Source organism: Anastrepha obliqua, chromosome 5 (genome assembly GCF_027943255.1).
Source record: "Anastrepha obliqua isolate idAnaObli1 chromosome 5, idAnaObli1_1.0, whole genome shotgun sequence".
NCBI classification, from domain to species: domain Eukaryota; kingdom Metazoa; phylum Arthropoda; class Insecta; order Diptera; family Tephritidae; genus Anastrepha; species Anastrepha obliqua.
The window spans coordinates 95,638,695-95,665,880 of NC_072896.1; the positions used below are offsets into that span (position 1 = coordinate 95,638,695).

A 27,186-nucleotide genomic window follows, 5' to 3' on the forward strand; every position below is an offset into this window, starting at 1 on the left:
CTGGCTAAAGTGTAATAATTTTTTATTGAACAATCAACGCAATCGTAAGTGCACTGGGCAATGTAATGTGCGGCCAATGTACAAATCTAACGGCATATGTATGTATATATGTATGTAGGTGAAGAAATGCAGTTGAGCACATAAGCATATGCATGCATTCATACATAGGAACACGCTACATAAGTAAGTGAGGTGCAAGTGCATATAAAGGCATATGTGTTTATTCGTATTTGTATGTATGTATGTATGTGAGCATACACCAAGTGCTTATGCTTGTAATTCTATATGGGTGTGTGTGTGAGTGTGCTCACGCAATGATATATTTGCAATTTGTGCTAAAATAATCAAAGGAATGCATGCTCTTTCATTCTATGGCGTATGAAAACAATCAACTTAGCAGGCAGATCACCAATTTTTCGCAGTAATAGAGTGCGATCGTGCCACAAACTACAGGGTGGCTGATGAAAGCCGCTACCAAAAAAAAATTGAATAACTTTTTTTCTTTTTAAGTTATCTATTCCATTTTTGTTTTAATTTGCAGATTGATCTCTAAAATTTATTAAAATGGATAACTGGGACACGCAAACAAGAATTTGGATAGTCCGCCGCTATCACGCACTGGAGTCCGTAGTTTTGGTACAGAGAGAGTACAGGCGGATGTTTGGCGGCGATCCCCCGAGCAGATGGACCATAATGAGACTGGTGAATAATTTTGCTGAGCAAGGAACAGTCGCAAGAAGGCCTTATCATCGAAACCCACCAGTTCGGACGGAGGAAACGATCGCTGCTGTAGCTGCAGCTATACAAAGCAATCCAAGGGTTTCAACAAGAAGCTTATCTGCTCAACTTGGTGTCAGCCGACAGTCTTTGCAAACAATAATGCACAAAGATTTAGACTTATTTCCCTACAAAATTCAAATGGTTAACAAACTGAATGCAGCAGACTTGCCGATTCGCTTGGAATTTTGCCAGAAGATCCTGCAAATGGTGGAAAAAGACCAAAACATGTTAAACTGCCTTTTCATGTCTGATGAGGCCCATTTCGATTTAAACGGCAATGTGAACAAACAAAATTGTCGTCTACGCGACGGAATTGCATCCTCTTCGCGTGACAGAGTGGTGTGCGGTTTCTTCACGCTGTATTGTCAGGCCTTATTTTTTTGAAGAAAATGGTCACACCGTTACGGTTACTGGAGACCGTTATTTGAAAATGCTGAAAGAATTTTTCTATCCAGAACTACGCCGAAAGAGAATTCCTTTCAACTCTGTGTGGTTTCAACAAGATGGGGCAACGTCTCACATAGCCCAGACTGTTATGACAGAGTTGCGACGAAAATTTCCCAATAAACTGATTTCAAGAAACTCCGAATTTCGTTGGCCCCCCAGGTCGCCTGACCTTACTGCACCTGACTTTTTCTTGTAGGGTTTATGTAAACAAGAAGTTTATAAAACAAAGCCAACAAATTTGGATGAACTAAAACAATCCATTCGGGCAACAATTGCGGCTATTCCTGTCGCAACTCTCAAAGCAGCAATGAACAACTTTTTACTAAGATGCCGCACTTGTGTCAACGAGCATGGGGGGCATTTAAATTCAATTATTTTTAAAACTAGTTAAGCTACATTTAATAAAATTTAATGACCTTCAACTTGAAAAAAAAATAAATGAATTCCATACACTAAAAAAAAAGTTATTTGAGTTTCTTAATGTAGCAAAATTCATCAGCCACTCTGTATTTTTCTATGACTGTTATTATTAGTTTTGCTTTCATCATCTCGTGTCCTTATATACGAGTATAGAGCAAATAAAAAATATTAAGTGTGTATACATTTATACGTAGTAGAATAAGTGCACCACAACAGAATTGACTAAAAATTTCTCATATGCAACAGTCATTTTGGCGCACACACACAACTACACACAATCAGGTAATTCACACTAAATCTTATTTTTGTTTGTAAATTTCGCCTCAAAAGCTGTTATTTTGCTTTAGTTTATTTTCTGTGCATTTTTTGTGTAAAAAAAAATTGTAAAATAAAAATTCTCCTCAATGATGTTGCTTTTGATTTTTATTAATTTTTCACAACTACTTGGTATTAGATTTATATGTACTTACCCCCAGACACATGCAAATATTATTATTTCATAAATATATATGTACATATATACGTGTGTGAGTCTTATACTCGTGTAAGAAGCCACCCACCAGGTCGAGAGTCGAGTGTACGCAAAAAAAACTTTTGACTTACCTCAAAATTCTTTGTTCGTGGTTGCCAATATATGAGTAAATGTGTAGCGTGCGTATGTTTACAAATCCGAAAGTAGGTGTGTTTGTATAAATATGTTTTGTTTATGTTAACCTCCTTTTAACACCGAGTCTTATTCACTCGTTTCTTTCATTTTTTGCTCTCATTTGGAAGGCATTTTGCAGGTTTTTTTGTTGTGCTCATTTTTGTGTTTTTTTTTTTGTTTTTTGTTTTTGGAATACGCCATATGTGTTCTTTTAGGAGAAATAGTCTTTTCTGCATTATGCCTTCGAGCACATTTCAAAACTTATGACTACATACGAGTATATGATTTGGATCGCCCCATAGCAGAAGGTGTAAATTTAAAAAATAAACTTAGTTCATCAGCTAATAAATAATTGAATGAATCACTTGATGAACAATGATGAATTGTTTTGCGCTAAGCAAAAAATGCCTTTGAAATCTTTCAGTCAAAAGTAAAACTAAATAATGAGCGCATATATACAGAGCTGCTCACATTTCCAGCATTCGTTATATGGAAAAAATACCGGCATCATCAACTAAACAAAACCATCAAAAATTAATGCAATTTTTACCCATATTAAACTTGAAGAATATTATACGCAAATTGAATGGGCTGTAAAACTCTAACTTAAAAGTTTGAAATTTTGAAGAATTTTTGCAAGTCTTTTTTTAATTTTCTACAAAGTATGAAACTCTTAGTTACCTTCAAAGGTTTCTTAATCACACAGACTGGAAATAGTCGTGAAGGACTAACACGTATAACTTGTTGGTAGCGAGGATGTGGCAACGAAATGGTGCAGAAGCGCCAACTGGCTATTTGTAGAATCAGCACTTAAGCCCACCAACCAAGAACCGCTGAAAGACAGGCACTTTTAGGATTTTCGACGTTTGCACTCTCACACTCTTACATCCAATATTTGTTTTGAGTTTTTTTAATTAAATAAATAAGAATTCAAAAATATTTTTATAAAAATTCAATTCTTTCATGCCGTAAAAGTATGTAAAATTCAAATAAAAATATGGTAAAATTTAGTTTCATGTAAATAATGAAAAGTTGAGTACCGTCGAGTTCATTTACCAAATCTTTACTCATGAACAAATGAATGCTCCATTGTGCAGCCCTATCAGGAACCTAGAGCGAACGAATAAAGCCAGTGAATTTTTTGGTGGCGCAAAATTAATCATCCAATTTTGTTTTTGAATTTCATTTATATGGGCGCATTTATACAGGAGAGCGCAAAATTAAACATCCAACTTTGTTTTTGAAAAGCTTTTTTATTTATACACGGTGGCGCTAAATTAATCATCCAATTTAGTTTTGAATAACTTTTTTTATTTATGAAAGGTGGCACAAAATTAATGATACAATTTTGTTTTGAATGACTTTTTTATTTATTCATTCATTGGAGAGCTACTGTCGGCACAAACGTCAGTATAAGTTTTTTATTTGAAGCGTAAACAACAATATTTTTACCACACTTGAAAATGTCGAATTTCGTGCCAAATAATGTGTTTTTGCGGGGAATTCTTTAATATGAAGAAAAAAGCAGCCGAAAGTCATCGTATCTTGGTGGAAGTTTATGGTGAGCATGCTCTAGCTGAGCGAACGTGCCAGAAGTGGTTTGCACGCTTTAAAAGTGGTGATTTTGGCCGCGCCGCCAAAGTTCATGGATACCGAATTGGAGGAATTGCTCGATCAAGATCCGGCTCAAACGCAAGAAGAGGTTGCAAAAACTTTGGGAGTTGATCAATCAACCATTTCCAAACGTTTAAAACCCATGGGAATGATCCGAAATTCAAATTTCGAAAAAAAACCGCACGAACTTATTCATAGTCCATTATACAGGGTGGCGCAAATTTAATCATCCAATTTTGTTTTGAATAACTTTTTTTATTTATGGTATACGGGGGGGCGCAAAATCAATCATCCAATTCTGTTTTTGAATCTCTTTTTTTTATACAGGAGGGCGCAAAATTAAACATCCAACTTTATTTTTGAAAAACTTATCATCCAATTATGTTTTGAACAACTTTTTTTATTTATACACGTTGGCGCAAAATTAATCATCCAATTTTGTTTTCAATAACTTATTTATTTATGAAAGGTGGCACAAAATTAATCATCCAATTTTGTTTTGAAAAACTTTTTTATTTATGGTATACAGCGGGGCGCAAAATCAATCATCCAATTTTGTTTTGAACAACTTTTCTACTAAATAAAAAATAGAATTCGGGTAATGGAAATCTTTAAAAACCTTAATTTTTTTAATAACTTTGTTTAAAAAATTATTGTAAGTAATGGAAATCTTTATTTTTTCCTTTAGGCGCTTCATTGCTTATCTATAAATACATGTACTGCAGCTGTTTAATTCACAAGAGACAAATATAATTGCTGTATGACACCATTTGCAAAAATTGCAAATCTTGCGCCACCTTGTATAATTGATTATAATTGAAAAAAACAACGCTTAGTATTGCTTCACAGCCAAAGCAACTGAATTGATTGGTCGATTTCACACCGATTCTGCTGCTTCTTTAAAAATTAACCGCTAATTGAGAGAGAGCGCAAGTAAATGAGGTGCAGTTTTGTACTTACGGCTTTCACTTTCCCCTCTTTAAGCTGAATAAGATTTTTTATATACTATCACCATGACTTTTTTCCACCTACCTCCTTATAATTGAAACACTTCCCCATATATGCTGAATTGATTGACATTAGATATAAAATTTTTGAAATGTAAAATGGAAATGTAAAATAGAAATGTAGGATGGATAGCATATTAAAAACACATTTACATGCCCACACATACATATTTAAATACAAATTTATGTGTACATATTTCCGGTGTAAATTAAATTTTATTTCCCCCACATATTACCGAGACGACACATTTTTACTAGCATAAACCATACTCGCCTTAACATCTGGTTCGCAAAAAGTCCTTATTTAAGAAATTTGAGTTTATAAATGAAAACTGAAATGTTCATGTCACTTCGCGCACAGTAAAAACGACAAAAAAACAACGCCTCCAGCCAATTTCCAGCTAATAAAATCTGCATGACCATATAACTAAACAAAAATGTGTATGTACAAATGTGCATATGCACATATCCGCGGGCCTATATGTAGACACTTGTTTTCCGTTTAGTTTGTTTGGGTTGGCACATTTATGACATTATTTTTTTTTATTTTCTCTTTTCTGGTTTTGCATAAGTATAAATAAATAAAAACAAACCGGCAACATGCCCAGCACAGATGTGCCAATTGGTTTCATTTAAAGTTGGCATGCGTTGATTCCTCCACTATTTTCGTTTTGGTTTTTTTTTTTTTTGGTTTTTGTCAGAATCTTAATTTTTTCTGCCTTTTATTTATATAAATTTGTATTGTTTCATTTGATTTTTTTTTTTAATTTTATTTGCTGTTGGCTTTCAAGCGTTTGCTGCACGCTTCTTTGCTTCGCCACACTTCAATAAACTGTACGCGTAAGTAATAAAGCAAATTAATGTGTGCACTTTTTCTATTATTTCGCGCTCAGCAGTTTATTTGAATACTAATAAAAATTGCGTTATTTATTGAATTTATTGAGAAATCATAAATGAGTTTAAAAATTAATTTATTTCAATTAATAATTTTTTCAAATGTACTTGTGAACTTACATACCTACATACATACATACATATACAAGGTGGCACAAAATTAATCATCCAATTGTGTTTCTGAATAACTTTTTTACTAAAAAAGAAGAAGTATTAAAAGGCGCAATTTAAGACTAATCTTAACATTCTAAAATAAATTGCTTATTAGCTAAAACAAAGCTGAATTTTATGAACAGTTAAACAAAAAGCATTACGCCACCTAAAAGCTCAATTGCAATTGTATTTTTCCATCCACATTCCTTTTTACTATTTGTTTATTTGTTGTTACTAGAACTGTTTAATTTAGTTTCCCCAACATTGTTTTTCCATTAGCAGTTCTTAACATTTAACTTCTTAACATTTAACATAGTTTATATTGTTTAACATCTGTTTAAAATCACTATTGTGTTGTGGTCATGTTAATAACATTAGCTCTGTTATTAACAGAGACTTATACATAATTCGCGCTCCATTGCTTTGCTCCGTTTTAATACTGCAGCTGTTCAGTTTACAAGTGTCAAATATGATTGACGTACGACACCATTTGCAAAAATTATAATTTATTAATTTTGTGCCACCTTGTGCATACGTACGCGTATACAGGGTTTGAAGTTTAATTTTGCTATAAATAAAAGGCGCATGCATATTTCCCAATGAATTGCTTTGCGGGGAAAATGGGGATAAATTTTGCCAGTACACATGAAACACAATTCCATTAAAAAAAAATACTTTCACGGCTAACCCAATTTTTCAACACATTTTCACAAGCTTCGAAGCTTATTTCACCAGTGGCTATTTCGATTTCATATTTCAATGATTGGTTTAGTATTTATGTATCTTTCACGCCACTTTACAAACAAGATGTTAATACAGTCGAAACGCTGCTTTTAGGCGCAGCATCAATTTGGGCGCACCACCGTTCGACTGATTATTCGATTTTCAAAAACAGTGCACAAACGATCGAAAATATATGGCTAGTTAAAGGGGCATGTAGCGCAGTTATTGTCAAGTATGTACCATACTCTTTGTTTAGGAGGAGCAAAATATTGGTTATCATGGCGCAGTACTGTTGGCCTTTATTGTTTTTGGCTTTGAAACAGCTTTAAGGGCAATGCATACAAGGTATGTTAGAACAGCATATGAGTAAGACAGCTGTTTTATTTTTTCCTGCAACGTGGTGGGTAAATGTCAAAAAGATTGTTTTCTCCCTTTTTTTGCCTTTTTTTTTTTGTTTACATTCTAATAGGAATTTTGACATTCACGTCACCAAATTGTAAATTTTATTTTTGTACTACTTTAATCACCTCGCATGGACTCGCCTTCGACAGCTTCTTATCCATTTTCGAAAAAAAAAAACCAGTGCTCCTATACGACCGTTCGGCCAAAATTCACACCAAACAATCACTGGTTGTGGATGCATTGGCTTCTCAGTGACGCTGTGTGGATTTTTCGACCCCAAAATGCGACTAGCATTTCCTTCGTTTCGCTCTCCGATGATGATAATGATTTATTCTTTCTGGAACTGGTTAGAACGGTTTATGCCTGCTTATATGTATAATATACAAATACATACATATAAATGAATTGAATAAAATTTGAAATTTTGTGGCTTTTAATTTTTCATCTTCTAAACAAACTCTCAAATGAGTGAATTTTCACTGAGTGACTTATATGTGGTAAATAAGTCTGATTTATCTAAATTTGTTATAGTCTGTAAGAAATCATGTATTTCTAGATTTACTAATAATAAATAAATAAATAAATAAGTAAATAAATTTTATTTTATGGCATGAGACTCACTCACATGTCATACAAAACTAGCAGCGGCATATAAAACTTTGTCGGTGTATTTTGAAAAAACAAAAAAAAAGACAAAGTCACAAAAATACAAAACCGTTTTGTTCGGCATAAAATGTTAAACACAAAAAAAAAATACAATTTTTGGACGCACCCGATGATTTCATATGGCATAAATTCCAAAACAAAGTTGTTTAATTACTTTTAATCCTTTTTGGTTTTTGTTTTTTGGCCACTCATAGCCTGTTGCATGATGCGATCACATCATTCTATGGAAATTTACGAGTTATATTTCACATTCGACAGACATTGTACAGATGTGTGGACACAATGCGGCTGGCTGTTGCAACCTCATTTGTTGCATGTATGTATGTATGTACATACATACGTACGTGAAGTTGGTATTTTTTGGGCTGCTTCTATGCTTGTCTGGTTGAGATTTCGTTTAAGTGTCGAGATTTTGCATTGAGTGCGGCGAATAAAAGTAGTTGTTATTTCTGCAAACATGCCGTTACATCAAATTTAGTTTTGGCAATTGTTTACGTTTACTTTTAATGATTTGCACATATGCAGGGGCGTGTGAAACAAAGTAGCCTTAGCTGTGTTTACTAAAAACCACTCCAAACATAAATTGCTACGGGAACGTGATTTTTTGACATGAATCAAAAATCAATATTTCAAACACACATTAAAGATGTAGTTTACTGAATTGTTTTATAATATTTCAAAATCGCTTTTTATGTTGAAATAAAAAAAATGTATTTAAAAAAAATTTTGCTCTTTATTGTCTAATATGCATCTTAATGAGTTGGAACTCATAGAAGCTGCAAGCGAAAATAAATGCAGTAATTTTAGGATTTCTTATAATCTTTGTGCACATATACATACATACGTACCGTGTACTCTCTCCTAACGGACACCTCCCATAACCGGACACTTTTTAGTACCGCAAAAATCCTTGGGGACTTTTTAAAGTTTTCTCTTTTGAGCGAACAGCCCTCCCCTAACAAGACGCGGACACGTTTTCCCCTCACCAAAGATATGCTAGTTCTCTCATAAACGGACAATTCAAAAACTCTGTCTTGGAGTTATCAAAATCAATAAATTTGTTATATGCTGTTTATTTCATTCGAAAAGCGTGGGAGCAAGTGAGTCCATAGAGAGTGAAAAATTGTTTAGGAGTAGCTGACTTTGAGAAAACAAACTTCCCTAATGGCGGATAGGACGGTTATACCGCAGAGGATGAACTTCCACTATCGGTAGTTGCTTAGTTCACCAACGTAATTAATATAAATAGCTCAGAAACAAATTCAAGTTTATGTTGAAACTATATTAATTTAGGTAATCAAGTACTCACAAGTGATGAAAAAACAAAAAATATCAATGCTGAAGTAGTAGCTCTCGCTGGAGATGAACTAGAAAATGAGATTGATGTCTAATTCACTGCTTATAAAAATATTTATTTAGCAACGAGAAAACTAAACGCTCTTTCTTTATATCACAGCGACCTCAAAGGCGTTAAATTGCTTACTGATCTTTATAAATACCAACAAAGTATTGAAATTAAAGGAAAAACTCGCAAAACTAAAATTTCTGACTTTTTAAATGAATTTGAATACCTGGCAGAACAAAAATTTTTTTTACATTTGTCGTTTGTTTACAAATTCTGCTTATTCTGTCAAATATTTGTGTGTATATCTATCCAGGTTTTGGAAATAAGCCTGATTAAATATTAAAGACCAGTCACAAATTATTTTAACTTTTTTTATACTTTTCTCATAAGCGAACGCCTCCCATAATAGGTAGGACACATTTTTTAGTCCCTTAGGTGTCCGCTGAAGAGAGAGTCCACTCTATATAGTTTTTGTTAGATATTCAACAAAAAAAAAACAATAAAATTAATAATCAAAACTGGTTAAAATGTTAATGTGATATCGCTTATCGCAGGCTATATGCGACAAGTGGCACAAAATTAATCACCCTTCTACAATGGTCATTCTGCGAAATCTGCGCCAATTTGCCCGATTTCCTTGACTGCAATTTAGCTAGATCTGTTTCCCTACCTTCTAGCAGAAGCAAGCCTCCGTGTGTAATTTTCAGTTATAAATGAATCTACATACATGCAAATCAATATTTAGGCAATAAGAATAAAATTCGGTCGTAAAAAATAACCATTTAATGAAAAGCAATCCTCAAAGGTGCATGCACGCATGAACAACCGTAGGTATTTGCATTTATACTTATGTATGTATGAATGCACATGTCTACATAAATTTCCACATTTGTTCATTTTCCAGTCTGTCAGAATGCTATAAATGTTGCATTCGTCATATTTGTTTCTTCATATTGGCAAATATGCAAAACTATACAAAATACACACTTATGCATTATGTATGTATATACACGTGTGTGCATGCTCCTCATATGTACTTCCCTTGCTCGTGCAAAAATCAGTCAATGAAAATGATGCCTGTCACATTTTGTGTCGAACAGCAGCGACATTATCGAATGTTTACGAGTACACACAAACAAAGCACAGGAATGCTTTAAACTAGATATATGTATATGTAGGTGCAAAACATGCTTGTGTGCGTGTACTTGTACCCCCTTAGTGAAAAGTAGTTTATTTACTCATGCCTTTTGGATTCAAAATTCAGCCAACCAGACTCCAGCAACACCTAGAAGGAGGGCTCTCTCCGAATATGGAGTGAAAAGGGAGACCGCATTGGAGCGCTTAGCGATCACTTTGTGTCTCTCTGTTATCTTGTTGGTGTTTATTATTTTTTGAGTGCGCTTATTAATTATAATATTCAAATATAATAGCCCAAAAATACTCCAACTTTATTATCTTCGGATAATTTAAGGATTAATTTAAAAAAAAATCGCAAGTGAATAGAAAAGTTTGCTCGCAGTCTTTTGCGGGTTATCTGAAAGACTTTTCTGGGAAGCCGAAATCACTCATTTCAGGCACACAGGCGCACTTTTCTCATATGCATACTCACAAGAATGTTAAGAAAACTCTCTTCTCCCAGAGATACGCTCCTTTGGTACCCTTTTCAAAGCCTTTCTACGAGCGCTAATTATGCACCTTGCAGACTCCGCTTATTGACTGTGTACTGAATTTTAGACGGCAACACCCTGAGATGGGCCATTGATTGGCTTTTGTGACAGCTTCATCCTAATTTAGCACTAGTTGTGAACTAGAAATTTGTCTCACTACTTCAGGTGTTTCCTGCAGGGTACGCTACAAACAATCTTGCATAAGTATGTGCCTTTAAACGAAGCAACCGATCGCCACAACAATTGCTGAAGGCAGTACTCCACCGAAAAGGCATTCATGCAAGCATAGGAACAAGATATCATACATACACATGTACGTATTTACGATTGCATGCGCTTTCACATAGCAAAGCTCTCACTAGCCGTAGCGGCGAAATTATCTCATTGGAACGGAAATTGTGCAATTAAAACGCGACTTTTAAATGCCTTCATTTTAACGCGCCTTTGGCAAAACTTCGATAGATGCATGTAATGCAACTACAATAAAATTTGGATGCTGCATAGTTATTAAAAATGATGCATTTTACAATAAAAATAAAAAAATTTCAATACACCAAACCTTATACAAAAATTGGCCAAACTATTATATAATAAAATCAATTTTAAAAAAATTTAGTAATATATTATATAACAAAGTCAAGTTTGAAGTCGCTCAAAAATTTCATTGATTTTTTATCATTGTTTTCCCTGAAGGTGTTACGCATTTTCTGCATATGCGTCATTCACAATCATCACACATTTAAACTGGAAAAAATCCTCATCTAAAAATCTTCTTTCTTCGATTTGACAAAGGGCTTAACTTATAGCTCTTAATTAGTCTTATAATTTGAGCGAAAGTATATTTCAGGGTAATTTTTCGTTTTCAAGATAATTATTATACAAAAATCCAAGGCATTCGCAAGGGTAAAAAACAGAAGTGATTTTCGCAGCCAGCAATTGAAATGCCAATATCAGCGAACTTGAAGCACTATTTCAATATGACTAATTTTACTAGAATTTGTGGTGCTTTGATGGCTCTTAAAATGGTTTTGATTTTACCCAACAATTTTCAAATTATTTTCAAATTTAAATTGGATTTTAATTACTGTCGCACGGGACATGCCACTCGTGACATGTCAATTTAAATTACTAATTAATTAATTAAGGTAAATCTTATATTAAATTTCATTTTTTCCCTTGAAAACATACTAAAACAATGTAATTATTAATTTTGAGTATAACAAATCCACGAAATTTTATTTTTAAATGGAGAAAATAGGCAACACTGTCAGAAAAAAAAAATATCACAAATCAATTGTAAGCCACTTGAAACTTGTATTTTATTGTACTAAAATTGCACTTTATCATATTAAATGATGATGATATTAAATAAAAACATAGAAATGTTCATTCTCAGTTCTGACTAGAAATTTTTAAATTGTGATAAAAATTTTTCGAATTTTTACAAATCTTGCCCAAAATTTAAAAGTTGGACTAAAATGGCCTTCAATATGGAATTAACTACATTTTTATAAACAAAATTTGTAAAATTAAAAAATATATAAATAAATAGTCAACAATTTTCAACAAAACAATGAAATAAATGTTCTTCTAATAGCCTTCACCCCTGCATGGACAGAAGCAAACTTCCGTGTGTATTTTTGCTATGAAATGTCTTCTTAAAAATGTATTTTAATATACGCCACCTATATTTTACCCCATATCTTCCCAACACTTTCAATTTTAATAGCTTCGAAATCAGTTTACGTTGTGAATTTGCCTCTTTCCTCCATTTTTTTCAGTCCGAACTGCCGGCAATTGCAGAGGCTATAAATTCTTGCACCACGACACCGTCTCATACAAATTATTCTGGACCATCAAGTTGCCATTATTAACACTACTTATAAAAATATCTCCTCGAAGAAAAATAACTTTAATTCACGGATTTTAGCCATTGTCAAAATGCTCTTGTGACACGATGCATTGTCCTGACGAAAAATAGTTTTTTCTCTTTTGAACTAATTGAACAACTTAGTACTTTATGAAGAACGGCTCTAAACGAGCTTTGCGCGAAATACCTCTTGAATGTACTATTTGTTTCTTGTCATCGAGATATTGCAGGAAATGGTGCCGCATATGAGCGGAGTGAGTCCTGCTTAAAATGGGAGCACCTCAATGCCATCTTGCAAGTATTGACATTGGCCAAAGGTCGTGAAAAATCTATCTTAATCCGCACTGCATAGCTTCAGTGATCGCATAGCATAACTTTTACAGGCAGCTCAATCTAATCTAGCCTACAATTATAATATTATGTTTGTATACGTATACATAATAATAGGTGGCGCAAAATTAATCACCCATCGGACGATTTATAATTCATGCAAATGGTGTCGTACGTCAATCGTATTTGACACTTATGAACTAGACAGCTGCAGTATGCAAACAAGGGGTCAAACGCGTAGGAGTGAAAAATATTCATCATTCAAAATGAGTTTTTCTTTTTACTAAAAAAGTTATTTAAAATCGAAATTGGATGATTAATTTTGTGCCACCTTGTACACACATATGTTACTTCTCAAAGTCTGTCAAGCGATCGATACATACATACATGCAAATTAATTATGGTAACAAAGCATTGAAGAAGCAGATGTCGAGTGCAACATAAATTTGCTATTAGAGTGTCCCGAATTCAATCGATTTCAATTGGCACTCGTTAAAATTACTCAATTGCAAAACAAAATATAAAAAAGCATACTGCACACATGCTTTCATTCATACATATGTGTGTACATATATTTTTAGTAAGAAAAATGTTTCCAATTGAATTTTTAAATTGCAAAAAATTAATAATTTAATTTTTTTTTCTTAATGGAAATTCAATATTGTTATTGATTTCTTTCATTGAGGATATGAAGAATAATTATGAAGGTTTTCTGTAGAGTTTTGCAAAAATCTATATGTGTACATGTGCACATATATAAGCCTGGTAAAAGAAGGTGTCACTTAGGTGATCGTAAGCAATAGTAAAATTTTATTTCATTTCCAACTTACTGAAATCAGTTTCAGTCTACGGTTTCTTATGGATTCAGCAATGGATTCTGAATTGTATAATTTTTTCATATAACATTATTTTTTTCATCATAAATCAATACTATGGAGCAAAACACGTCAAGTGTACCCGCCTAAAAAGATTATCGCTTCGATTTGAATGGAATTTGGTGAAAATGCCCTGCTATGTTTTTTTTGCACTTCCCGATGAAAAATGGGGGAAAAATTTTAGTACTAAAAACAAACAAAGATTTTTGAAAGTCAAATAATTGTCGGCCTAAGAGAAAATAAGGTAATTATTTTTTATAGGATTTTCTTTGTAGTTCCCGAAAAAAATTTTAATTTTGTAAGTCAAATATTTATCGGCCTAAAAGAAAACAAGGTAACAGTTTTTTTCGCTTAGTTAAAGTTTGTTTTTGTACTTCTAGATGAAAAATGAGGGAAAAATTAAGTAAGAAAAAGCAAATAATTTTGAAAGTCAAATAATTGCTAGCCTAAGAGAAATCAATGTAATTATTTCTCATAAGATTTTCTTTGTACTTCCCAATAAAAAATGTGGGAGCAAACTTTTTATTGGAAAATTTGAATTTTTAGTAAATTTTTGTAAAATTAAAAGAAAATGTTTAATTTTTTTAGTAAAAATAATTGGCGGTCTAAGAACAAAAAAATTAACTATTTTAATAGGTTTTTCTTTGTAGTGCCCGACGAAAACTATAAAAACTTTTTTTGTAGATTTAAAAAAAAATCTAGTATTTTTTATAGGATTTTCTTTGTAGTTACCGATGAAAAATAGAACAAATGTTTAACAAATTAAAAATTTTTTTTTTTTTGAATTTTGTGAGTCAAATAATTGTCGGTCTAAGAGAAAACAAGGCAACTGTTTTTTACAGGTTTTTTCCTTTGTACTTCGCGATGAAAAATTAATAAAAGAATGTAGTAATTTTTTATTTTTGTTTAAATAAAATTTGTTTAATTATTGAATAAATGGAAAAAAAATTCTTTCAAATATCGACATTTTTGATTTTTTTTTTAATTATAGTGCATTAGTTTTAATTTTGTAAGGGAAATAATTGTCGCGTTTTTATAGGATTTTCTCGGTACTTCACTATGAAAAATGACAAAACAAAAATTTTAGCATTTTTTAATTTTTGGAAAAATGGGAAATTTTTTAAATAAATAGTAATTTTTTTGATATATGTATAATTTTTTTTTTAAATATTTCAATTTTTCTTTTAATATTTCAATTATTTTAAAATTTTAATTTTTTTCTTTCAAATTTCGACATTTTTGAATTGTTAATTAAAATGATAGCTTTGAAATTTTCCTTTCATATGATACCTAACTTTGGCTTAACGTTGACCTGTTGACCTTGAACGCACTACACCGCCATGGCATAAAGAAAAACCAAATTGTGTGTTGTAGGTAGAATTACATTGATCGGTACGTTGATTTCTTTATGGAGATGTGTACCGAAATGTTATGCCAAATAATTGGTACTCCACTTTAAGCGGTTATAGGCGCGTTTCATGTGCCATTTTCTATTTTTCATTCTTTCTAAAAACGTTCAGCAAATTTCTTACTCGAAAATCAGTTGTACGGATCTTTTGAATTCGTGGTCCGCTTCGTCCTAAAATCATTAACCTTCTAAGAAAATCCAAACCTAAACTTTAAAATATTAAAGTATTAAAGCAGCCGTCTGTGCACATTGATTGCAGTGTCAGTGTATGTTCACATGCACGAGTGCATGCGTGGTTATGTGTGAGAAAATCTCTTGTCAATTGGCTTATTCCGTTTGACTTACTCAGAGCTTAATTATTTTAATGGAAATGCGTGGCGAGCGCGCGCCACAAACGCACACCAATTTATGTTTTTGTATTTTACTTGCTAAGTATGCATACGAGTGTATATATTTAGAGTTTATGGTATTTATTTCGACTCAGAACGAAGATTTGTCTCAACTATTATCCAAATGAATTTATTTAATTAATTCCTTCCTCTTTCACAGGAATCGAACAAAAATTGCAACAACACAGTTTGTGATTGCAAAGGACTGAAGGGGCGCCCTGGTGCTATTGGTCCAAAAGGTTATCCGGGCATTGAGGGTCCACCCGGTGATGTGGGTCCGTTGGGGCCATTTGGTCGTCGTGGTGAATTCGGCGATCCTGGAGAGTATGGTGAACAAGGCGAAAAAGGACATCGAGTGAGTAGAACTTAAATAAAAAAATATAATTTCTGATTAATTAATGTGCGCACAATTACGTTTTAGGGTGACATAGGAGAGCTGGGGCTATCTGGTCGGCCTGGTCTAACGGTGAGTACCTGTGCACATATATATAATTAGTTTGCATACATACATACATACATACATACATACATACGCATATAAATTTGTTCTTAGAAAAAAGTTGCTAAGCAAGAAAATTTAGATAATTATAAAATCGAAATTTAACGTAGAAATGTCATAAGATTAAAACCAACCCTTTCGTATATAGGGATTCCCTGGTGAGGATGGACCCAAGGGCATTAGTGGCATTGATGGTTGCGATGGCAAACCCGGTCTGCAGGGTTCACCTGGTTTTCCTGGTGAAAACGGTCGCCGTGGGCCAATGGGCAAGCCTGGCCCAGCAGGTCCCACCGGTGATGCCGGCGAAGGAGGTATCAATTCCAAGGGTACCAAAGGTAATCGTGGTGAACGCGGCCCTGATGGTGTAGACGGCCAACCTGGCTATATTGGCATGAAGGGCTACAAAGGTGATATCGGTTATCCTGGTATTGAAGGCTCAAAAGGTGAAATAGGTATAAAGGGTTATAAGGGAGATATGGCGGAACCGGCGAATCTCCAGCTTTTTGCACAAGGTGAACAGGGCGAGAAGGGTGAACCTGGCGATGGCGAGGAGAGTGAATGGAATTTTGGCAAAGTCATAAAAGGTTATAAGGGTGACAGTGGTCCAAATGGCTGGCCAGGTACTGTTGGTGCTCCTGGTGAACCTGGCGATGTGGGTCCAACAGGAATGCCTGGTGTTCGTGGTGACGGTGGAGAACCGGGTGAGCGCGGAAAGCCTGGCAAACCTGGTGAGCCTGGTTTCCCTGGTGAAAAAGGTTTTAAAGGTGCACCGGGTTATAATGGTCTCGATGGCCAAGACGGTTTCAAAGGTGAACATGGTGATGATGGATTCGATGGGATTCCAGGTGTTCAAGGTCCAGCAGGCCCGCCTGGTATTTACGATCCTAATTTGGATAAATCTTTCCCCGGTCCTCAAGGTCCACAAGGTGACATTGGTCCACCGGGTAATCCGGGTTTATCTGGCATACCTGGCGGGCCAGGCCGCCGTGGGCCAATGGGTCCTCCCGGCCCCCCCGGTGACATAGGCTTGGATGGTGCAGCCGGTCGGCGTGGAGATACTATTAAAGGTGATGACGGTGATTATGGCTATTTAGGACCGCCTGGCCCTATGGGTGCTCCAGGCAATCCTGGCCTTGTGGGACGCCCTGGTCAAAGAGGACAACCTGGCTTAAATTTGAGAGGACCTAAAGGATTCGCTGGGCAGGTGGGTCTAGCTGCAAGTGATGGTTATCGCGGAGATCGTGGTGAAGTTGGACTAACTGGAGACAAAGGTGAACCTGGTGATGGTTTAAATATCATTGGGCCACCTGGATCTGACGGCCCACCAGGCATAAGAGGCCAACCTGGTCTGAATGGTACCCCCGGCTGGCCAGGCTTGGTTGGTGACAAGGGTGTGCGTGGTGATGATTGTGGAATATGCCCAGCTGGCCCACGTGGTATGAAAGGCCTTCAGGGTGATGCCGGATATGCTGGCCTTCACGGCTCGCGTGGCTACATCGGCTTGACAGGTGAACGTGGTCCCAAAGGTTGGCCTGGTAATCCCGGCCCGAGGGGCCGAAAAGGAATTCCAGGTCCTCCTGGCGCCAATGGTGATATAGGACCCCCTGGTCCTCCTGGCCGTCCAGGTTACTCTTATAAAATCGGCAACATCCAAAAACCTGAGAGAGGTGACCAAGGCGATGCTGGCGAACGGGGCGAACAAGGCGCTACTGGTGAGCGCGGAGTCAATGGTATACCCGGCCTGAACGGTGCAAAGGGTGAAACTGGCCTGAGAGGAGATTTTGGAGATATTGGTCGTCCAGGTAGAGATGGTTCACCAGGTAGGCCTGGTTACGAAGGAAAACCTGGCGCAGATGCTTCAACGCCCAAGCTTTATTTAGTTGGTAATTCTGGAAGAGATGGTCGCATGTAAGTTGTGTCAGAATGAATACTTGGAAAATCGAGAATGATTAATTTTTTTTTTATTTCAGTGGTGAACGCGGTGAGGCAGGCAGTGAAGGGCTAAAAGGTGACAAAGGTGAACCGAATCCTGGCCAAATTTATGATAACAAAGGCGAAGTTGGTGATAAAGGATATATTGGCCCCGCTGGGGAAAAAGGTTTTAAGGGCGAAGTTGGCGAAGAAGGCATAATAGGATTACCAGGTGATATTGGCTTACCTGGTCCAACGATTGAAGGTCCTGTAGGTGCTAAAGGATGGCCTGGCTTGACCGGTGATTATGGGCAACACGGTGCTCCTGGAAATGTCGGTCTTGATGGATTACCTGGTCTCGATGGTTTACCTGGTCTAAAAGGACTGCGCGGTGAACCTGGGCGATATGTTTTGCCAGGTGAAATGGGTCCAGGCGGAAATCCAGGCGTTAGGGGTGAAGAAGGTGATATTGGATTCCCTGGTTCCCCTGGACCAGCTGGAAGACCTGGTGTCAAAGGCATTAAAGGTTCGAAAGGTGATGATGGAGCATTTGGGTTGCAAGGTTTGCCTGGTAATAAGGGACAACGTGGTGATTATGTGGTCGGATATCCTGGCCTTGAGGGAGCTCCTGGCAGAGATGGCAGAACCGCACCGCATGGACGCAAGGGTCAAAAAGGTGAGATTGGCATGCCAGGACCGGTAGGAGTGCAGGGTGCCAAGGGTAGCATTGGATTCCCAGGACGACGTGGTCGTATTGGTGACCAAGGTAGGTCTGGTGAACCTGGTCAAACCGGAAGCCCTGGCTGGGTTGGAATTCCTGGCGAACAAGGTGACCGCGGTGATATCGGTTTTGACGGAAGAATTGGAGACATGGGGCCACGTGGCTCTTTTGGAAACATGGGACCAAAAGGTGAAGTTAATTAATACAACAAATGGGATAACATTTAAGATAACAATCTTTATTTTTTAGGCCAGTCTGGCGATTTTGGACCGATTGGTCGTGCTGGAGTATCCGGTATTCCCGGACGTAAAGGTTCGTTGGGTGATCGAGGTTTTCCCGGGCGTCCTGGTGCTAAAGGCAATGCAGCATATAGTGGCATTAAAGGTGAAGGCGGTGAACCAGGTCTGATGGGACCACGAGGCTATGATGGATTACCCGGAATGAAGGGTGAACGGGGTCCTGAGGGCGATACACCAGTAGCTTTAGATGGAGTACCTGGCATAAAAGGAGAAACGGGTATTCCTGGACGTTTTGGCTTGGAAGGCTTAGCAGGTCTCAAAGGCGAACAAGGTGAATACGGTTTAATCGGGCTTGTTGGGGATAAAGGCGAAAGAGGAGACGAAGGATTGGTTGGTTACCGTGGACGTAATGGCTTACCTGGCAGGAAAGGTGCTATTGGACTTATAGGATTAACTGGTGCTGTTGGGGCTAAGGGAGATATTGGTGAAACCGGCTATCCCGGTATTCCCGGTATGATAGGTGATCAAGGTGATGTTGGTCTGGTCGGAGATGCAGGTGCTCAAGGCGAACAGGGTGATATAGGTTATCCAGGTCGACCCGGTATATTGCTACGAGGTTTCGCTCAGAGAGGTGATAAAGGCGAACAAGGTTTCCAAGGCGAACAAGGTCCGATTGGTGAGCAAGGCCCTGATGGGGCACCCGGTTATGTAGGTCTTAAAGGTGAACGCGGCGATATTGGATTCGCTGGTGCACCAGGTACAGATGGATATGCTGGTCTCAAAGGACAAACAGGAGATAAAGGTTATAAGGGTGCCACTGGACCTATTGCTTCATTTATTGAGAATGGTGACGAAGGTGAGCCGGGATATGATGGCTTCCCTGGACGCCCTGGACGTTTGGGTCCTAAGGGAGCCCCTGGTGAGCAAGGCGAATATGGAGAAAATGGCTTAATCGGATTGCCAGGTATTTCTATTGGTGGGCCAAAAGGACAGAGTGGTGATGCAGGCTATCCTGGACCCCCAGGACGCAACGGTTTGTACGGCACAACTGGCCTTAAAGGTGAACGAGGCAATTACGGTTTCCAAGGCGAACGCGGTGAACCTGGTTTCGCTATTCGCGGCAGAATTGGTGACGTTGGTGATATCGGTCTGATGGGAGAGGCAGGTTTTGATGGACTAAAGGGTGAACAAGGTATACAAGGATTTGAAGGACGTCCCGGTCCAGCTGGCTTCCGCGGTCTACGTGGACCACAGGGTGATGCCGGTTGGAGTGGCATTGATGGTCTAGAAGGTCTTGAGGGCGCCAAGGGTGAACGCGGTTTTACCTACGATTTTAGTATGGCCCCACCTGGTGATCGTGGTGAGCCAGGCCTTGATGGCTTTAAAGGTGAAATAGGCGACATCGGTGAGATTGGCGAAATTGGAAGTACAGGTTGGCGTGGTCTTAAAGGTTACCAGGGCGAAGAGGGATTCATGGGTGCTGTAGGAGCTGATGGTCCTCAAGGTGAACGAGGTATGCCTGGTCTAGAAGGACTACCTGGTTTGCAAGGAGTACCAGGACCACAGGGTCCAGCTGGTCCACCTGCACCACCACCACCACTGCCAAAGAGTCGCGGATTTGTATTTGTGCGTCATTCACAATCGGTACGCATACCCGAGTGTCCGGCGAATACGAACAAGCTGTGGGAAGGCTTCTCGCTTGCAGGCAACATTGGTAGCAGCATGGCAGTTGGACAAGACCTAGGACAATCCGGTTCCTGCATGATGCGTTTCACGACAATGCCATACATGTTCTGCGACGTGAACAATGTGTGCAATTACGCGCAAAATAATGACGACAGCTTGTGGCTCTCCACGGCTGAACCTATGCCGATGAACATGGCGCCCATACAGTCTTTCGATCTGATGAAGTTCATTTCACGGTAGGTGCAATGAAATAATAGATACCATTTTGTATTACTTCTGGATATCTAATAAACTTTTTTGTTGTTTTTTTGTTTTGTAGTTGTGTAGTCTGCGAAACGACCACGCGTATCATTGCGCTACACAGCCAAAGCATGAGTATACCGGACTGTCCGAATGGTTGGGAAGAAATGTGGACCGGTTACAGTTATTTGATGGTAGGCAAATGCAAAACATCTGAATCTGTTAATGGGCTTCTCAAAACTTCTGTGTTTTATTCTCCTATGTAGACTACAACTGATAACACAGGTGGTATTGGTCAGAATTTAGTTTCGCCCGGTTCTTGCTTGGAAGACTTCCGCACCAATCCGGTCATTGAGTGTCATGGTCATGGTCGCTGCAATTATTATGATCCACTCGCCTCCTTCTGGTTGGCTGTGATTGAAGAATACGAACAATGGGTGCAGCCGAAACAGCAAACACTAAAGGCCGACCAAACCAGCAAAGTCAGCCGGTGAGTATAGCTGAACTGAATTGATTTGTAATAGCCCGTGAAACAATGTGTGATTATTTGTTTGTTTCATTTAAAGCTGCACCGTTTGCCGGCGCAAGAACGATTCATATATCCGACGCCTCTCGTCGGTGCAAGTGCAGGCTACTGAGTTCCGTCGCGGTCCTGAGCGTGTTGTGCCCGAACCACGAGTCGTGCCATCGCCAATACGGCGACCCCAACAAACGCCAGCGAGGAACACCTACTATCGCCCGAACTACCGACGTCCCGACCCGCACGGTCGCCCCTACAACTATGCCGGGCAGCAGTATGGCGGCAGTCGCATACGGCGTCCACGTGAAGACACATACGCGCCATAAATTTTGATTCAGCTCCATTTCTGATTCCAAACTCACAAAACAAAATAGGTAGAAGCTTAATATTTTCCTTAAAATAAACAATTAAATTCCTTAAAATAAATTAATTAAAAAACAAAAACAAAAACAAAAACAATCAAATCACTGAGTATATATGTATGTAAATGATAAAATATGTATGTAACACTTACGAATAAATTTTAGGTTATGTGAAAAAATGCCATTTTTGTGCCATTACAAAAATCGAGAAACTTTGTTAATGCCAAGTAAATGTTTTTCTCAATATTTTTTGTTAAACCCCTTTTTTATATCTTAAAATGATGTGACCATGTTGAGAACAAATTTCTACTGCGCCTACACATTTGTATGCAGATGTAGGATCAAAATAAAGCGGCTTACTGTAGCCAGATATAATATTTGTTAAAAGAAGTATGAGAAAAATAAGAATATAAAATTTGTAAAAAATACGAAAAATATAATTTTCAATTTTATACACCAGATACTGCCCAGCACGCATTAATTGCAAAGTTAATGTAAATGTACTAAAAATACGAGTTTTTTCTAATCTTAGTTGAATTGCGAATAAAACCAAATGCAAACCAATCTAATGTAACTTAACTACTTTATTACAGATATACGTTAATGTAAATAATAGTAATGATGAAATAATCTAAAGAATAAAACAAAATATTTTGTGAATCGACGAGTTTTCATAATTCTATTGTTACTGTGAATTAAAGCCCTCGTACATATGTCTGTATGTATGCATTTCAGATACCGCAAATTTCGTCAATCGAGAATAAACTGAAGCCTAAAGCAGCCTCTAATTATATTTTTTTTTTTGTAAAGGGTCTTTCAAAAGTAACAATTGTTACAAATTACCGAGTGTTGGTGTTCATGTATCCAAAAAACTTGCAAAGTAGGGGGAAGAGAGAGAGCAAAGTGACATTTCATTTTGAGGGGAAGTTGCAAGTTTTTACAGGATAAATTTTTACTTGTAAGAATTTGTGAGCTGACGCCAACAATTTCATCAGCTGTTCGTAAAACTTACAAATTGTTACCGTTGTTGTTTTGTATTCATGTCCTTTTTTGATATTTTTCTCTTTGAAATCAAGCTGAATACTTGCATGATTGCAGAAATTTCATGAATTGGTTGTTTGAATATAATGCTGGCCTTTCACCTAAAACCATCTTTAGTGATGAAACTCATTTCACACTGAATGGATTTGCCAACAAACAAAATTGCCGCATCTGAGGAAAAGGGCATCCTCGATTAATTTCAGAAAAAAATTGTATGTATGTGTATATAATTGGCGCTTTCAACCTTTGTTGGGTGTTCGGCCGATATTCCTCCCCCTTTTGTGTCGTGCGTTTTGATGTTTACCCCCAAATGGAAGGGCCTACAGATGGTTTTTTATGAGGAGTTTTTCATGGCAGAAATACACTCGAAGGTTTTGCATTGCCTGCCGGAGGCAACCGCTATTAGAACAAACTTTTTCTGTCAGGTGATGTTGGATACTCGAAGTTTCGAACCTATGCACTACCGAGTAGTCACGCATCAACCTTTTGGCAACGGCGGGTACCGAACATTATCTACTAAAATGTACTGTTGGTGTGGTTTTTGGGCTGGTGAAATAATTGGCTCGTATATCTTAGAAGACGAAAATGAGAGAGTTTTAACTGTCGATGGACTTCGCCATAGACAACTGATTGAAGATTTTTAATGGCCTGAGCTTGAAGACAGAAACGATCATTATTTTAAACAGGAAGGAGCCACGAGGCACTCAGCCCGGGACGCGATCTAAGTTTATATACATATATATATTTGGCGCGTACACCCTTTTTGGGTGTTTGGCCGAGCTCCTCCTCCTATTTGTGGTGTGCGTGTTGGTGTTGTTCCACAAATGGAGGAACCTACAGTTTCAAGCCGACTCTGAACGGCAGATATTTTTATGAGGAGCTTTTTCATGGCAGAAATACACTCGGAGGTTTGCCATTGCCTGCCGAGGGGCGACCGCTATTAGAAAAATGTTTTTCTTAATTTTTTTGATCTTTCACCGAGATTCGAACCGACGTTCTCTCTCTGAATTCCGAATGGTAATCACGCACCAACCCATTCGGCTACGGCGGCCGCGATCTAAGTTTACCACCGGTCGATTAATTTCACGTAATGGCGACATAAACTGGCCACCACGCGATCTAAGTTTCCCAGTCGATTAATTTCACGTAATGGCGACATAAACTGACCATTTAAAGGGTGTTTTTTTAGAGGTTAGGTTTTCAAGTTGGCACTACTTTTTTCGTAGATGGTCTTTTTGACAGCTGTCACTTGATTTATGCTCAGTTTGGTTTGCCATTTCATAATGAATAGACGTACACCTGAACAACGTTTGCAAATCGTGCAAATTTATTACGAAAATAATGGTTCGGTTCGCGCGACGCATCGAAGAAAATTTTGTTCAGCGATGAAGCTCACTTTTGGTTGAATGGGTATGTCAATAAGCAAAATTGTCGCATTTGGAGTGAACATAATCCACAAGCCATTGCTGAGACGCCGTTACATCCTCAAAAAGTCACTGTTTAGTGTGCTCTATGGGCAGAGGGAATCATTGGTCCATATTTCTTTAAAAATGAAGCCGGCCATAATGTTACAGTCAATGGAGAGCGCTATAGAGCCATGATTAATGACTTTTTCGTGCCTGAATTGGACGATGTTGATGTGGACGACCTTTGGTTCCAACAAGACGGATTGAAGGAAACTTTTGGTGAGCGCATTATCTCGCGCCGTGGACCTGTGGCGTGGCCTCCAAGATCGTGCGATATAACACCGCTGGACTATTTCTTGTGGGGCTATGTGAAGTCGCTTGTCTACGCAGATAAGCCCGAGACGATTGACGTCTTGGAAGAGAATATTCGGCGCGTTATTGCTGACATACGGCCCCAATTGCTGCAAAAAGTGGTCGAAAATTGGGCCTCTCGGCTGGAATTTATTCGAGCCAGTCGCGGCGGCCACTTGCTCGAAATCATTTTTAAAACATAATGGCAAACCCTTATCTTTATAATAAAACTAAATTCTTGGCCATAACATTAAATTATATACGTTTTATTTCATCTTGAAAACCTAACCTCTAAAAAAACACCCTTTAGATCATGCGATCTAACTCTAAGTAAAGTCCAAGTGAATAAGCTAACAACGATTACAGAGCAAAAAACACCACATTCGGATCGAGATTGCTGGAGTAACATTCCTTGGCCGGACATAAATCAGGGTCGTTCTGGTAACGTAGAACCGACTATCGTGGGAACGATGGTGGAGGTCGGCTTAAGGCGCTAGCAGATATTGAACTCAACAACAGGAGCCAAAACATTCCTTTGTCCAATCTCAGGTGGTGCGCATGGCACCAGCCGAGGCGAGTATTAGATTTGACAAATGTGAGATTTCGAGAATTTTATGGTCTGTCACAGGTAGTCGACTGTCGTTATTTCGCGTATACGTTCTCTGCGTATACCAAACTTGGCGTCTGAAGCGCTATAAAAATGCGCCATTATAAAATTGGCAAAGGCCGCCACCCTAACTCAATGTGTTTGTACGTGTCTACTACGCAGTAGTTCCCGGGCTCGAAGCTCAGTAAGAGCATGAAACACCAAATGAAAAAAAAAGTTGTTTCTAGTAGCGGTCGCACCTCAGCAGGCAATGGCAAACCTCAGAGTACATTTCTGCCAAGAAAAAGCTCCTAATAAAAAACCATCTGTCGTTCGAAGACGGCATAAAACAGGAGATTCCTCCATTTGTAGCACAATATCAAGATGAATATTATAAAAAGATAAATTCACTTAATTATGTGAGCGCAAGTGTACAAGATTATCACCATTTTGCAGCTTATCTTTATAAACTGCTTTTTAATAAATAGATTAGTCATGCGATATTGGTTCTTCGGAAATTTTGGATTATAAAATTCCAAGATGCCACTCTGTCTTAAGGGGTAACACCACTGTAGAAATTTCAAAAAATTGATTTTTTTTTATAAGCTTAAAAAATTCTTTGAACCTTTTAAAATACAGAACAAAAAGTTTTATACGTTACCGAAGTCTATTTCATAAATATTTTAAGCTTTTAACCAAGCGTTAGTGACTGCTACCTAACGACTTCTCCAAATTTACAAACTTTAAACGCGTTTTTCTCAAAACACGTAAGGGATAAACGCTAAAAAAAACACTTTTTTCATGAATTTATTGTAGCGAAACGGTTCAAGTCAGTTTATTAAAAGTTGTTGCATATTATAAAGTAACATTTCAAGAATATTTGATAAAATTTTCATGTAAAAATATTGCAAAATGAGCGAATGAGAGCACATTTACGTAGACGTCTTTTCAAAAATACATTTTGCAGTAGTCAGCATATCTCAGCGTAGAATCATCTGAAATCAAAAAAATCGAATAATTTAGTTAAAGTATGAGTAAAACTTCCCCCCAACGTTTATTTTGACGATTTATTTTCATTTTCAGCCATTTGGTAGTCGTTTGAAGTAAAAAGTGATTTTTGACGAAAAAATGCCGCCATTTTGTAGGTGTAAAACCACCTTAATATAAAAAAAAATGGCGAAAAAAAACGTTGGGGGGAGGTTTTTTATATGTAAAATATGTGTGCAAAAGGATCGATTGAGTAGTTTTCAAATGCCAATGACTACGCACTTTAAAAAAAAAGGTTCGAGAAAACCGCGTTTAAAGTTTGTAACAGACTACGCGCGCAACTGCTGCGGCTCGGCAGATGTTTGAGGCGGCTCGGCTTTATGCTCTATAACTTAAAAAGTTTTGCTCAGATTGACTTAAAATTTTAACACGGTATTTTTGAAATGTTTTACTACAATAACATGAAAAAAATCGATTTTTATTTTTTTTTAAATACAAAAATATATGCATATCACAAGTTAACAAAATTTTAAAATACAAAAATATATGCATATCACAAAGTTGACACTTTGATTGAAGCGTTTCGGTAGTCTTACCAAGTGTAAACAAAAGATGATTTCATAAACGCAGTAATGCAGCGATGCATCAGTCTCTTTTATTTCTAAACCTGAACAGATAAAAATTTACAATTCGAGCAAGTTAATTAGGAATTAGCATTTTGCGTTTATGAAGTCAAAATAGACTAATTCTAAGCGGACGGAAATAACACAATTTATTCTTTACAACAAAAACGACACCTATAACCCATCTCATCTCATATTACACTGTGCACACACGTTTAAGGCAATTCAAATGTGGTAATGCAGACGACATTGAAGGTGTATGAATTTAAGTTTTAATTACTTATGCATGTTTACAAAACGAATGTCCTAAATATACATCACTACCAAACATAATAGACTACTAACCTCAGTTCTTTTTTATACCAAGTACGTATGAAC

The 27,186-nt window shown here is 37.3% G+C and overlaps 1 protein-coding gene across 2 annotated transcripts in view; it reads left to right on the forward strand.

The window, feature by feature from the left end:
* The window catches only part of LOC129249203 (collagen alpha-5(IV) chain), a 68,214-nt gene extending 45,740 nt beyond the window's left edge, over nt 1-22,474 (forward strand). For both annotated transcript variants that reach the window (XM_054888884.1, XM_054888885.1), the window contains 8 exons: nt 15,797-15,991; nt 16,058-16,102; nt 16,284-18,043; nt 18,106-18,956; nt 19,017-20,928; nt 21,012-21,126; nt 21,199-21,422; nt 21,499-22,474. In XM_054888884.1, coding sequence (XP_054744859.1) covers nt 15,797-15,991; nt 16,058-16,102; nt 16,284-18,043; nt 18,106-18,956; nt 19,017-20,928; nt 21,012-21,126; nt 21,199-21,422; nt 21,499-21,778 — 5,382 coding nt within the window. In that variant the 3' untranslated portion in view covers nt 21,779-22,474. The remainder of the gene's footprint in view (nt 1-15,796; nt 15,992-16,057; nt 16,103-16,283; nt 18,044-18,105; nt 18,957-19,016; nt 20,929-21,011; nt 21,127-21,198; nt 21,423-21,498) is intronic.
* Nucleotides 22,475-27,186: the final 4,712 nt, after the last annotated feature.